Consider the following 15,881-nt stretch of genomic DNA (forward strand, 5'->3'; position numbering starts at 1 on the left):
ATATAATGGGTCAGTTTTGTTGCCTTGTAGAGGTTCCGAACTTTGGTGTGAAAATGAATCACCTCGTATGTGTTGGGGTGGGATGGGACAGGTATTATAGATTCCAACAACCTACACCCTACAATCATGGATTGAAAAGGTCTCCATCTGCAGCATGGCCCAGGAGTCTTCATTTTAACAGTGTTCTCCCACCTCTTGCTGGGTTTAACATGCAGATGATCCTCTGACTGTTTTGAGAAACACTCATTGAAATCAGAATGGTTCAGATAATTTTCTTTGATATCCAGCCCCCACCTACCTTTCTAATTTCACCTTTTACTTCCCTCCATCTTTCCACCTGTCTCTGACATTTTCAGGTCCAGTCAGTACAGAATACATCTAAGAACGCACTACTGTGGGCTTTTCTCTCCTGGGCTAATCCTTTCTCTCCTCTTCTACCTGGAAACCCCTATCCACTTATCTGTGGAGACTTAAAAAAATATGACCGCCTTGATGAAGCTTCTTCCCCCCTCTTCTCTACAGGAGTGCACACATCACTTTGTATATATTTCTGTTGGAGTGATTATTATAATCTATCACAATTATTTATTATGTCTGTTGTCCATGCCAATGCCATGTCCATCCATAGGAGAGTGATTATCACATGTTATTTACTCAATTAATGTTTGTTGAATGATAAATCTAATTAACCCTCTAGTTCTAAATTACCTTTGGGGACATCTGGGGAAAAGGGGAGCAGTTGTCATTCTTGTAATCGTTCTCTTGAGACAACCATAATTTTAATATTTCTAACTTCCTTTAATAATCTATATAGTTCCACCAACGATGTAATCCTATTTGGACTTATTTGGGAGAAATTAGTTTTAAGAGAATGTGCCTTTCTTTGTAAAACTGACTGTGATCATACTACTTCATCATTCCCATACAGACAAGTTTAGCTTTTGAAAATGATTTCCTGAGACAATATATTCTAGAAATTAATTTTTAGATATGAAATTAAGAAACATTTCACTGGATCATGTAAACCAAGTCCTTAGAATCCAGGCTAGTGGTAAAGCAGTTCTATTCATGGAAATCCAGTCTGTTAGAAAGGCCAAAGTAATAACTTGGAAGGTACTTGGATGGAAAGAAACACAAAAAAACAGTGATGTAAAGTATACAATGCAAATCAACTATAGCAACAGAGAGGCTTTGAAATGCAAGTGTTCTTCATTGTCAGTGTGGGTAAAGCATACCCAAATAAATAACCTCTTTCCAATTGTATTTAGGAAAGTGTTGCATAATCAGGTGCAGTTTTACTTTGTGCTTAAACCTTCACAATATTGGCTTTTTGAGACCAGAATCTGACATGAGTCTTACTTAGTCCACAGAGAAACTTCCTTTTGCTTTGGAAAACCATCCTGGTTACATGGATTCTCATTAGCTTATGGGTATTTTCTGTGACCATCGACGTTTCTAAACCTCTCAATGATAATCCCTTTGATTATTCAAAATGATAATTTCTTTCTACTTCCATCAGTAAACCAGAAAGTCTCAGAGCTCGAGGTTCCATCTGTCCCTAGTTCCTTCCTTTTATTTATTTCTCTTTCACATTTGTAGCTATAAGTTATCATGTGACCTTTAGTGTAACAGAAAACGCTGCCTGATTATATCTTAATAAATAACCACTGTAATTCACTCACTTGCAGTCCCCTGAACTCTTCTAAATAATTATGTCATACATTGCAAAGTTAGCATGTGATGAAGGGGAAAGGGACTCGAAAAATGTATGGGGCTGGAACATAAGCAAAGACTTTTTATACTGATAGTGGCATATCTAAACACAAGATCCTTGGTAATCTTAACAATTCTGTGGTCTCGCTTACCTTGAATTCTTCCCTGCCCTCCTATGTGTGACAATACAAATTTCAACCACTCTTCAAAATTAGCTGAAGTCCTCAGATTGTCACAAAGACTTCTCAGGGCAATCCAGCCCAGCAATATTGCTTAGTTCTTTGACACTTACTGTCTTCACCCCTAAATTGACTTGGCATGTGTCTAGACTCCCAAAAAGGTTGTACATTCCTCGAGAGTAGGGGCCAAATCTTACATGTCTTTTATCCCCCATAGTGCATAGGTCAGTACCCACCAATTTCCAATTCACCAACTTTTCCCAACACCACAAGGTAATTCTTGCAATACTGCATAAGTCATTTTGGATGAGTTTCAATGAGACCTAGCTCCATCTATTTCCTAGATAATGATTTTTTTAACATCAAAAATCACAATAACATTAAAGAGTTAAAAAAACAAAACAAAACAAAACAAAAAACAAATCAGTCTTCCAAATCAATACATATCAATCATGGGCTTGAAATTGTCCATTTAAAAGAAAATGACACTCTTATATTATTAACCAAATAACACTACATCACATATAGCGTACATTTGAAAACCTGGTTTGGACTGAAATTTTCTTTCTGGTTTGAATAATTGTATGTCACATACAAAAACTATGTCTCATCCACTATTCAATCGTTTTTCATAAATGTTCTGAATAAATAATTTATTCAAAAAATAGATTATAAATCCATAGAATTTTAGAGCAAGGACACTTTAGGATATATCCGCTAGGTCACCTATCATCGCTTTGCAGATGAGAAAACAGAGGCCCAAAAGATCTAAGTAATTTAGTGTGAGTTACCTAATTAGTCAGTGACCAAAATAGGAACAGTGTGCAGACCCCAAATTAAGGCAACTTCTGTTACATTTCACTGTTTCATTTAGAGCACAATCTATGCATGTATTTTTAAATAATTTTAATACATAAAAAATGAATTACAAAAACCAAAGAACACTGAACACCACTATAGATGAAACATGCACACGAGGATGAACAGGTGCATGCACAATGCATGCCATGATAGACGCTCCGGGTTTGCACAAGTGCACGACAAAACCATTCTTAACTCACGAAGTTTAAAGGTGACTGTATCCCAAGGGTTTGTAAAATATGTGCATTTCTTACCTGGCGGCTGTATGAGGGTTGATAAAAGACATTAAAAACTTGAGCTATGATTAGACATCAGATTTTTCTGGCACTGAAGGGTGGGTTACAGGGCTCTAGCATTTTTAATGGAAGGTAGGCCAGAGACTTGAGAGGGCTGACCCAACATACATGACTTTTGTTGGCATTGTTACCCACATGGCAATATTAAGTGAATGGCAGGTGATTATCTCTTAAACTTTGCTATTGCACAGTTATGGCTCTGTTTTTCCATATTGTGCCTGAAGTTGTTACCGTTACAGTCATTTTTTTAAGTTAGAAAGCTTAGGTGGGAAAATAATTTCAAAAGTCGCCACACTACTCCACCCCAGTTAATGAAAATGGCAGGATTAGTTTGAGTCCATTTTTGGACTAGTGCTTTTGAACTGTAAACATTCATAAGTTGGGAGGGGGGAAGAGGGGAAGATCTATACATAACAGAAAAGGTACTGATGAGAAAAGATTCCTTTTAAACGGCCCCAGATCTCCAACACTGATATCCATACATAACAAGGGCTTTATGTATACTTTGAAAAAATTAAAGATACCTTCTTAACGTATTTTATAATTTGCATATACACACCAGGATGCTTTTATCACACCTCATGAAAAGTAACAGGGCCTCACATTCTGGCGGTCAAATCCTTTTAAAAACACCCACCCTGATGCTGAACATCCCTTAAAGATTTAACCACCCCTATGAACTTCTTTTGCCCTTTTATATAAATGCTGACATCTTGACAGTTTTAATAGGTACCAAGGAGAGAACAAGGAAGGTGGAAAAAAACACTCACTCCAGTTGATCTTTTCTTTCTAAATACTAAGACACATAAAAGGCTTAATCAGTAATAATAGAAACCCAAATGAAACAAAGAACAGCAGCTTTTCACAGCTCTTAACTACCAAGAAATCCTACAAAACAGCATCCGTGATCAGTGTTCTGACATGCAACAACAACAAAAAGACAGCAAATTGGGTTGTGACACTTTTAAATGGCTGTATCCTGCATCTTGCAAGAATGGTGACTCTTTTTTTTAAATAAATATTTTAAACAAATATTCTTTGTATTAGAAAGTTTTCATTTGTTTCTATCAAAACCCAAATTGTTGAAAATCCTTATGTATCAGTTTCTTCACAGCTTTACCCCACAATTTTAGAAGAGCAGACTGATTCTCTGGGCAAACATCAATAAAGGATATTCTGTGATCCTGAAATCTTTCAAATGAAGAAGAACACATTCTTCTAAGGAGCCTTCCGTAGAGAAGCTCCCTGAAGGACTACAGAATGGTTTCATTCCACACGTGCCGTCACTTTCAGTCCCAATGGGAAGAAAGACAGAAACAGAGGAATGAAAGTACCATTTGCACGCTTGAAGAATGTATCTGTACTGTGGAATTCTTGACTCCTATAAATAATTAATAAGTAGATCCTTTGTCCAAGTTGGTTAACAGTAAGTAAGGAGGGCTTGAGTGATCACATCTTTACTTTCTTGAAATCCCATCCCCCTGCTTTCAAAAGTAATGTTTATAGTGAGACAGATTAGATTAGAAAGCAAAGTTACTCACCATGGAGGAATCACTGCTTCCACTCCCGATCGGAGCTCCCTCAGCACAGGTTGGGAGGTGGGTAGAAAGTTGACTAGCCCTGCCCCCATCTATGACATCACAATCTACCTCATAAAAGGTAGTGAAAGTGCTCTGAACTCCTGTCTGATTTCCGAGAGATACAGAAAAGAGAAAGTGAGAGAGAGAGCAAGAGAAAAAAAAAAAAACGTACCTAATTGGGAAGGGGTTAGGGAGGTGGAAGAGGGAGTGGGTCATTGGGAGAAAGATGCTTCTGAAGGAATCAGGTGCTGAAAGAGATGGGTGGGCCTCTATGATATTAAGCTTCCCGGCCATTAGGATTCCTCCTGGGCTCTCTTGAACAGGTAAATGGACCACCTGGGAGAAGGAGAATGAAGAAGCACCCTGCCTTTTCAGGCACTGTGGGGGACAATTGTAGTGGGTTTAATGGAAATGAATCCCATATTTAAAGCATCGAAGATCCCAAGAGAGTAAGCAAGGGCTGAAGCTCTTAAAGCCTGGAACAGTATGTGGGGAATCTCAGATGTCTTTCCTGCAAGTTCCATTGCCCTGCTGTATGACTTTCATCAAAGCCCTGGGGCCTCTGTACATCCAGCCCATAATGGTACTAAATGGATACTTACCTCATTCATTGGAATCACTAAAGAACTAGTGAATTCATCCTTGCTAGAATTGCAACTCTTTTTACTCTTCCTTTCTACACCCAAGGGTGGGTTGTGACAAGCATAATTTAAAAGATAAGCCAATAACCAATGCATATTTCTATGTGTAGAAGTTCTTAAATTGTTATCTTTGACATAAAATATTACTGACAATCTAAACTAAGTTTTTCCATGTATATCAAATATACATGTAAAGGGGTAGTTAGAGCCCACCTTTGAAACTGGAGAAAAATCAAACAGCAAGATTTTTCCAATGGTAAGTCCCCTGCACTGCCACTCTCAGAGGTCAAGTTTAAGTGACTTAGTGATGCTAAGTGACCATTTTTTGCCACACGCAGTTCTGCTATAGTGATATAGTTATAGCTTTGTTTAACCTCTGAGTCCATTTTTTTGGTGGGGAGTGAAATAAGTTAAGATGGGAGAATAATGTGGAGAGAACCAAGGTGTTTTTGTGTGTGTGTGTCAAATAGAGATTTAGAAGTTTAAAATTATAAACTACTCCAAGTTGTCAAGTGGGAATAAAAAAAAAAAAAAAAGGAAGGTTTGATATTGATTAGCAGGCAGGTCCTGAAAACATCCACATGGAAGACCTCTCTTTCCACAGAAAATATTTTAGTAAAAGTAAAGATTCACAATGATAGCTTGTAATTCATGGCATAGTAAATAGGTAAAGCCCAAAGCCCGTTTCTGTATGCAGATAAACAAAACTCCCAATTTGGAATTATTTTCTTATGTTTGGAATCAATACAGTTCTATTTCTAGTTCTGTCATTCTTAGCTCACTAAATACATAAGTGAATTAGGTAATCACAATGTAAAATTAAGCAAAATTGGCAGATTAGGGAGCATTTTGAAACACGGAAGCTACTAAATTCAAATTAATGACAGATTTGGCAACATTACTATCATCTTTTACTTCAAAATAAATGTGAAAGGTATTTAAAGAATATCCTAAGAGAATTAAAGACAATAGAAAAGGGAAAAAAAAATATCTGTCAGGTAAGAGAGAATGAAATTTTTCCTTTATTTGACTTTCTCTAATTAAATGAAGCAATAATACCCTGTATATATTTTCCTTGTTCTAGTTCCATTTTCAACAATTCCAAATCTAAATTCAAATTCTATATTCAACAGCTTTTGTTGCATGAGATTCCCCAATTAATGTCCCTATAAAGTCTTATTGTCTTCCAATTTTTACATATTGAATCATTGACTAGTTGGCTTATCCTTGTTTTTTATGCTTGACAACAACCCCATTTAGTTTTAGAAATTAGGCGTTTCCTGATTTTGCCATTGTAGATAATTCATTTTCCATTATTCCTCAGTTTCAAAAAGACTATTATGTATTTGAAACTTATTTGTGTCATAACACCTTTTATACAAAAGTTAAAAGTAATTATTTTAAGAATAATGATGCAGTTGCCCATTCTTCCAATAAACACCTTAAGATTTTTACTACCCAACAAAAAAGGTACACTTCTCCCTATGTTAAGATAGTAGAATAAAAATAGAATTAAATACTTTTTAAATATTGAAATAAAACAAACTAGAATTAGATTATAATCTACGTTATTTCTTATTAATTGTCTGTCGTTTCTTTGGAAATGGAGCATGACTTCAGGAACCCAATGCAAAACTAGGCTGCATCAAAAGGATGCAGAGTGATGAACTGTGCTGGCTTTTTAATATGATTGATTGTGATAATGTCTTTAGTTATATTAATTAAAATAAATTTTTCTTTAATAGACTGTAATGCCAGGATCAGATAATTTCCAACTCTTCTTAGGATCTAGCCTCTCGACATTGTTTATGAAAACTAAATCTTACCGCAAGTATGGATTGGATGCATACTTTTTAATGACATCACATAAATTGATTAGTTAGCCCTTCCAAGAAATGGAATGAAGTGGGTGCAAGATTTCAGTCAAGAGACCGCATTATTGAAGTCATAATTTTACTCTGACCAGAGAGATGTAGGGTTTTCTTTCAATGCTTTGTTGTTGTTGTTGTTGTTGTTGTTGTTGGGGGAAAAAAAAGGTTTTATTTAACTTCTTGGTGAAAAAATTTGAGAAAAATGAGGTGGAATAATTCGTATACTCTGAAGGAATAACCTGCAGATGTATTTACGAAGTAATTCGCCATGGAAGACATAATCAAGAAGTTGGCATGCAATTTTACCAAAATGGTATTATGAAACAGTAATATCTCAGCAAGAGAGAATCCGATTTTGATAGCAACAAAAGATTTGAATTGAAATTCTTAGATAAAAATATTACATTCTGAGTTTGTTTTATGATAGAATTTCACACATAGACCCTTAAGCTTGAAAGAGTACATGGTTCTTAGAAGATGATACTGACTAGAACTTCTCCAGGATATTCTCTCTCACTTGCAAAATAGATTTGCAAAAGGAAATGGATAAAAGCAGTCCAGAGACAAGTTGTGCAGATTTGACAGAACATCTAGCCAGAGTTCCAGGAAGTGAAGTTCATTATCAGCAAGGCATCTGCACAGATGAAGGTATTCAGAGAAAAGCAATAACATAAAATATATTATTGATAGAGAAGGAATTAAAAAGCTAAATTAAGAAAGCTTGCCTTCAAGAAAATAGGATTAGTATAAAATATTTGAAATGTATTTATTGTCCAGAAGGAAAATGACTATTCAAATAGAGTAAGACAATGTGTTCTGAAGCAGAAAAAGAAATCAGACTAAGAAAAAGCAACAAACACTGCCCATCCAGAAGTCATTCCTGTTTGTAAGATACATAGGCCAGAACATGGCACATATTTGTTTGCTAAGGGCTGTGATCAAAGCCATATTTTATAAATCATTTAAATTAAGCTGGAGAAAGCATTTGACAAAATAATCTGTAGGGGCAGAATATAGACGATAGCAAATTTAACACACTTTTTTTTTCTAGAATACAGTAAACCAAGAAACACGGTGACTACACAGATATAGCCATCAACAGACATCCTGATATTCTAGCTGAGAATGCTGAACAGTAAAGTGAAAAACTAAATGGAAAAACAAAACAAAACACAAAAGGCTACACAACCTAATTAAAACACAATGGGCAGAAAAATTTATCCTTTTTACGGAAATTATTTTTTATTAAAGATAAAGGACTTTGAATGCCCTCATCCAATTGATATTTAGCATATTCCTCTTACGTAGTTGGAACACAATAGAAATGTTCAACTCAACAAATCATAAATATCCTTATGTGAACAAGAAATAAATACAACTCTTTGAAGTTCAGATTTTTAGTTTGTCATTAGAAATTAGGAACAACATATAGAAACACTGATCTTTTTCTAGAAAAATACTGTCAGAATTTTATAAAATCCAGTATAGAAAAAAAATCCTGTATCAGTTTTGTTATGGGGTATTTTTATTTCCTGTATTTTCAGTATTCTGAGGTAATGGAAAAGTGTGAAAGATCAATAACAAAATCCCCAGATAATATTTAGTATTTGGTTTTAGTGGTCATCTTTCTTTTTTACTTGTTTATTTTTTTATATCAACTTGTTCACACATTAACTTCTTTTTCTTCAACTGCCTTCAGTTCAGGAATTCTTGAGGCGTGTCCAGTAGAAACAAGAAAAAAAAAATCATAATGGATTTAGATAACCAATTCAAAATAATGTATTTCTTGACTACAGCTGACAAATCCAAGTGCATAGAGGAAAACTAGAAAGCAGGAACTGAATTACATTCACTCAACACTTTGGATTCCATAATTATTTGGTTCAATTGAATGGACAATGGAACAGGTATATCTGGATTTGCTCTCAAATATCCAAAACTAGTTAAAAATGGGGGTGGAGGGAGGTAGCTCCTAAGACACTACTAAAAACATTCGTTATTTAAAACATATTAATAAATAAACATCCTAGAATAAAATCAGTCAATTAACACATATAGACAATATCTCAAAAATAGAATACTGTCTCATGGGACAATATCATAAACCAGTACTTCTCAAATAGGTTTGCCTGTGTATTAAAAGATATATGCAATCATTGCCCCTCATCTAGGTATTTCCCACGTACCTAATTTCCAAGTTTTCATAAAATAGTATCATTAATTGGTTGCCAAGTAATCCCCAGAATATTAACTGAAATCTAAGTAATTAATTGTTAATAGACTAAGGTGTGAATTATTTGCCTTCCTTCTTGTAATTAGAGGCTTTCAAAACTTGAAAAATCTTTTAAAACTCAAAGGAATGAAAGTTCATTGACTGAATGACAGGCAATGGCATTGACATTTCTGAGGAAGAAATATGTAAGGCAGAAACGTCTCTGTAAAGCCACTAATCCTTTCTACTCTTACAAGTAATAATGCCCTCAAACTAAAATAAAAACTACTCAGCCCACAAGTTCAGGGAATGCAATCAAATAAATCCACTGAGTAGATCCAAGTTAGGCCAATCCATGTCTCCAGTTAAGGGAAAAGAGTTATTTGCTTAGTTCGTGTTCCAGTTCTGCCAAAATAGTCTGTTTTCTTATTTTAGAATGACAGCTTTAGAATATAAAGTCTTTTTCTATGCATAAAACAATTCAGTAAGATAATCAACTGATTTAATTCCATCTATGAATAACTGATCCCCCCCCCAATGAATACAACTGTGCATATTATGCATTTAGTGTCACCATCATAGAGAGCATGTAACTGAAAAGCCACTTCTTATAAGAGCATTATAACATCCTCCTTTGCACAAAACTACTTGAATTCAGGGAGATACCTATACAGGTTTGGTGCAAACAGACACAAAGCTTCCTATAAAGACTGACGCACAAGGAGATTTCTACTTTTCTAATAAAAATTCCGGTTTTCCATGTCTTTCAAAAATAATGCCCTGAGTTTGTTAAATTAAGCTTTCATAACACTGAAGGAATGAATTTGCACAGAACAACCACTTAAGGGTTACTTTCTTGAAGGTTTGCATAATTTGGATTGTGCAAAAATCAATGACGTACAAGGATACAAACATAACTAAGGAAGGCACTGCAGGAATCAGAATTTAAATGGTTCTAATTTTCCTATCATAACATATTGGGAAGGCAGGCTTTTGGGAGAAAGATTGAATTATGCAACAACCCATCTTACTAGACAAGTTTGTGCAAAGAACTATTGTCATTCTCCAAATGATAAATACCTATTTAATTTTCTTACTGTTACAGAATATCTCCACTATCCCTTTATCCAGAATTGCAATCTGAAGTTTGTTTTACTCGTACTCTCTTTAGATTTGGACTCTCCTACTCTCCTTAGATCAGGAAAAGTCCTTTAACCCCAAAACTTAATGGCTTACCCTCTAAAAGGATAAAATTCTTTGGAACTGCTATAAATCCCCTAAACACATACCCTTCTGTTCAAATGAAGCACAGAATTGCATTTCAAACTTGAATTGAAATAGCTAGCAATTTAGATTTTTTTCCCCATTACTACTATACTTGGATCAGTGGAAATAATAAAAAAACTGACAATAGACAGGATCAAAAGATATATTTTTTTAAAAGACTCAAAAAATGGTTGCTTAGAGTACAGGTCTACACAACTAGGTGCAATGTTTGTTTCAATACTGTTTCTTCCCATTACAAATTACTGACACATTTTTTTTTCAGACGGGAAAACAGAACTCTTCAAATAAAATGCAATTCTCATCTCAACAAAATACCATTTTAGTCTATATATGGGATTGTACAAAGTACATAATCTATATATGGCATTGTACAAAGAATTCCCACATCATCTTTTCTCTAAATTTTATTGGATCAGATATGTCACAGTTCTCAACATTTGGTTTCTGATTATTGCTTATTCAGTGGTTAAGGAAGTAAATATCAAATCTTTTCTTTATCTGTTTTGATATTTACTCAAACAAGCGTATTTGTTGTGCGTATATGTGTGCAAGTCTCCTTATGTATCTTTAATTAGATGCCAATGACAGGTAGCATTGATTTGAGTATTATCAGTTTAAGTAATTTTTTGAATGTTTTTTCATTTATCATCATGAATATTCATGTTGATTTTAACTGAGTCTATTTTTTTAATGATGTGAAACATAGGTAATAAGAATGTCTGTAATGGACCCCTTATTCTCCAATATTCTCTGTACCAATGCAAATCCTACCAGTGTCACAAATTACACTTGTCAAACTTCTCTCCATAACTCAATTGAAAGGGATTCCAATTTGGAAAGGAGAGACTTAAATGACGAGAACAAAAGTTTACTTTAGGGCAAGTTACTCCATCCCTCAGGGGCCGATTAGGGCTCCAGTGGATCAGCTTGAGGACTTAGGGAACGAACATTCCTCACCTCCAAACTGTTTCTATAATTTGTTAGTATGAAAAAAGACATGTATATGCAATAAAATCTATTTGTAGCATTTCCTTGTGGAGTCAGCTCTAAGTTATGTCAAAGCCCCTCCATCTCTGACCTGTACATCAAATTCCTGTCTATTGCTCTTGTGTTCTGGCTTTGTTGTTATCATGGGGCGCTTACTGTATTTGAACTTAAAAACAAAAAAAAGTGGAATTTTTCAGTTTTTTCAGGATGCTTGATGTTCAGCATTCCACATTTTCAAGTGTTTCTAATCTCATTCAGAATAATGCACAAGTTATAAATCTTTGCGTAGCTAAAGATAATCGAAGGTTTTGGAATGGGTTTTATTTCTCCAGAACCATGTGTATATCTTTGTTTTTAAACTGAAAAGAACCCATTAAATGCTCTGAAACCCAGCGAACAAAAATTTAAAACCTGACAATCAAATATATAGGTAATTTCCATAATATGGCATTGGAACTTATTTGTATTCAAAATATATTTACATACTTTAAACATTTTGGCTCAACTTTTCTCCCATGATGAATATAATGCTATCATATTTAATGGCTATTACCTGAACTAGACAAATTTATGATATGTTATGGTTAAGTTTCTCTTTCCTCTGTTCTGTTTTCCCTTCTTTCTTTTTTCATTCATCTTCCCTCTTTCCCTCCCATCCTTCACTCTCTTTTTTTAATTCTTTTAACATTTCTTTTTCCCAAAATGCATGTAAACTGTCTTAAGAGATTTAATAAGCAAACACTAAGATAAGCAAACAAAACTAGTTTACAAACTAAGATGGTGTTCAATATTCTGGACTTCAATTTCCTCTATTTTCACTTTACCATTTCTATAACTCTATTAGCTTTTTTTTTTTCCCCCTCTCTCTTTTCCATGACACCATTCGGAATCCAGTTGAGTTGAATTGGCTCCCACCAAATGCATCTTCTACTTTGAAATTTAATAAGAATGGCACCTTTCAGCTGTTAAGAAAGGTTTAAGCCAATGACTTTAAAAAATTGTCAGCCAGAAAAATAATGGTGCTTCTTAGACAGCAGCTGTGTGAATGAACACATGTCGGCATACATCCTGTATTGCTTTTCTCTTTAGTTCCCCATCGTGACTCATGAAGAGCATTTGCTCTCATTGTCTCCCATGACCTGCTGAGTTTTCCTGTGCCACCTCTCTGCAAAAGGCAGATACTACAGAAGAGGCTGTTCCCAGTTTCTATGTATAGAAGCATATAAAACATACACATGCTGACATGGTATAGAATTGTGCACATGTACATTTTTAACATATATTCATTATGTTACAAGACTATAAAATCATGGCTCTGAATTTTGAAATCCAAATCACTTTTCTTGGCAAAATGGAAACCATCTATACAAATCTTCTGTTTTAGTAGAAACTTTGACATCTGACAAATATATCTTCATGGGGGCTTTCATATATTTCCAAAAAAAGCCACAGCTTTGAATCCCGTGTACACAAACACACAGGGAAAAAGGAAGAGAGATTCAAATATTTCCTGTTTTGTTTGTTTGTTTGTTTGTTTGTTTGATTGTGCATTATATCATCGTAGCTTCTCCTTAAAATATAGCAACTTTGTCATTTCAGACACACACAAAAAAATGGGGCCCAAACCATGGGTGCACTTTCTTGGCAAAATCATTGAAAGTCTGTGTGTATGGGGTCTCACATTCTTGACTCTTTTGGAACTTTGAAGGTAGTTATTTGTGGCTATTTTGCAAAGTGGACATACTGACTTTTTTGTCCATTAGCCATCAGTGAAGGAGGATGAAGAATAAGGTGGATGCAGAAATGGCAAAGACAACAGACTACCGATGCAGGTATGGCACCAAATAGCAATCAAGCTTGAAAAAAAAACAATCATGAGGGGCCCAAGAGCAAGCCCACAACTGAGCAATATCTAGCAAACCTTTATAATGCACTTGACTCAGAATTATTATAAAGTTGTATAACATTCCTTGAAAAGAAGCCTCCTCCCATGCAAGGATTTATGCTCTTTGCCAATAAGACTCAAAGAAGGAAACAGGCTTCTTGATGGTGTTCTCAATCTCAAACACCTCTGCAAATGCCAACAGTGCAAGTGATAAAAGCCAGTGATGGTTTGGACTACATCTAAATGAGGAAAAGACAATGGAGATGAAGCTCGGGAGGCAGCGATGGACAATGGGCACTGAGAGGATGATGGAGAGCAACGCTGCCCATAAAATATTGTCTAGGTGAGTTTGTGGAGTCTGAGATCCACAAAGATGCTTTGTGCATCCATGTAAATAAGATTTGGAAAGTAACAAATGAAAGCACACAAGGCAAGCTAAACAAAAAGCACTCAGTACCATAGATGCTATATACAGATGGACATGAAAGCTGAATGGTATGGGAAATTATACCATCGAGGCTGAAGATAAGAAAGGAAGCAAGGGAAATGCAATGTTTTGATCACTTCTTGGCAGATTGAATCCTGGTAATCACCAACTTGACAGAAAGGACACATTGCAAGACAGACTGCACTTGGTTGTTGAAGAATGTTGAAGCAGGATCATTTGGGAAATGCAAAGAGGTGACTGTGCTTTGGAAAGAGGCACAAAACAGCCAATTTATTGGGCTCTAGGTGGGACTGCATGGAGTAGGAATTCCAGATGGCATCTCCATGCAAACCAGATCAGCTCTTTTCCCAGCTATGTTTTCTGCAAGCCAAGTGATATAGGAACTAAAACCTTTTGATTCAAGAATGATTTTTCCATATATTTTTTATCAACTGCTCAAATTGATGAATTTTTTAAAATGGCTTAGGAAAGACTTGAGCTTCATGATCGGTCTGATTCTCACAAGGCATTCACCATGTTGACAATGTTATGTTCCTTGTAATGCCACAATTAAAATGGCAGCAGCAGGATGGTCAACTGGGAAAAGAACTAAAGGTGGCAGAGCCACACTTTGGAATTTGCAAATAGTTTACAATAGATGGCACGTCGTGTTAAAAGAAAGGGACTGAGGGAGAAGAAGCCAAGATGAAGAGTCTCAACACATACATTTAGAAATCTTGCCAAGAAATCATGATCCTTCTATTCACTGAACTTCATATTTCTTTGCATTTGAGGAAATGAACCAGATACTTATATTTTCATGGCAAGGGAAACACTGGCGTGATTGAGCAAAGAATATATAATTGTTAGTGTTTGACAACTATGTTAGTTTTTGGCAACAGCACATCAACCTGTATTCAATTCAAACATTTTCTGGCTTTTAATGGTTACTGATAACCTAGTATGCATTGGAACCTGATAAATGGATTCCTATTGTTTTTATCACTTCTAACATGTGAACGCAATCCACACATAGAGAGGCTGGCTCCTGAACAAAGAATGAAAATTACTAGGACTAACAAAGGGAAGTAGACTCACAATGAGTAAATATACCAAAGCCCCAAATAATTATAATAGTCACAGCTTAGCAATGAGTTTCCAGACTATGAAATTAGTTTTCTTGTAAAGAATGGAGATTTTACAAGGCTAGTATAAACATGGGGTAATTGGAAAATCAAATTGCTCTTTGTGAGTTATTGTAAGGTCTGGAATAATGGTGATAACATTTATTTTTAAAAATACCTCTCTATGAATCACTGTAGCTTGGTGTTTTTAGCAGTACTGTTGCCAAGAATTCTTGCCTTGGAAGTACAACAGTGGGAACTTAAATTGTGAAGTCCAAGTCCCAGCTTACCCCTGACACAATGAGCTCTCCTCCCAGATTCTGTACTTCTGCCTTCACCTTGCTGCAGATATTAAGCTGATGGCAATACAAGGCAATTCGTTGAAGGTAGGCTAATAAATCCTGCTTACATGCTGAATCAGGACACTATAAAACATTTAAAAAAGTGATTTCAGTTAGTAAGTACTTCTCAGTTTCTAACACATGCTATACAAAAGCTGTGAGAAGAAACGCTTTCAGTGTCATATACCTTAATGACATCCATTTAGTGTAAGTTCTTTGTACTGTATATCATTTTAGAAAGTCCACAGCCAACAGTTTAGAATAGTTAGCTCTACTTTAATAAAATGCTACTAAAAGAATATTGAAGAGCTTCCAGAAAGTCTTATTGAAACTTCTATACATGTTTATGAGTATTTTACCAGTTGTCTTCTAAACCATTAAGAAAACTAAATAGTCTATATATTTTTTTCTTCCCTAGTGGCTCATTCAATGTTCACTATGTGCAAAGTTATTTTAACACAGACAACCAACGCAACA

At 35.2% G+C, this 15,881-nt stretch overlaps 1 protein-coding gene across 4 annotated transcripts in view; it reads right to left on the minus strand.

The window, feature by feature from the left end:
- Window positions 1–15,881, minus strand: part of CTNNA2 (catenin alpha 2) — a 1,066,300-nt gene that overhangs the window by 24,263 nt on the left and 1,026,156 nt on the right. For 3 of the 4 annotated variants that reach the window (XM_081068568.1, XM_081068571.1, XM_081068569.1), the window contains 2 exons: window positions 15,354–15,488; window positions 4,591–4,734 (listed from right to left, as the gene is read on the minus strand). In XM_081068568.1, coding sequence (XP_080924694.1) covers window positions 4,591–4,734; window positions 15,354–15,488 — 279 coding nt within the window. The remainder of the gene's footprint in view (window positions 1–4,590; window positions 4,735–15,353; window positions 15,489–15,881) is intronic. The other variant, XM_081068570.1, reaches the window with a different exon arrangement.

Source organism: Rhinolophus hipposideros (genome assembly GCF_964194185.1).
Source record: "Rhinolophus hipposideros genome assembly, chromosome: 12".
NCBI classification, from domain to species: domain Eukaryota; kingdom Metazoa; phylum Chordata; class Mammalia; order Chiroptera; family Rhinolophidae; genus Rhinolophus; species Rhinolophus hipposideros.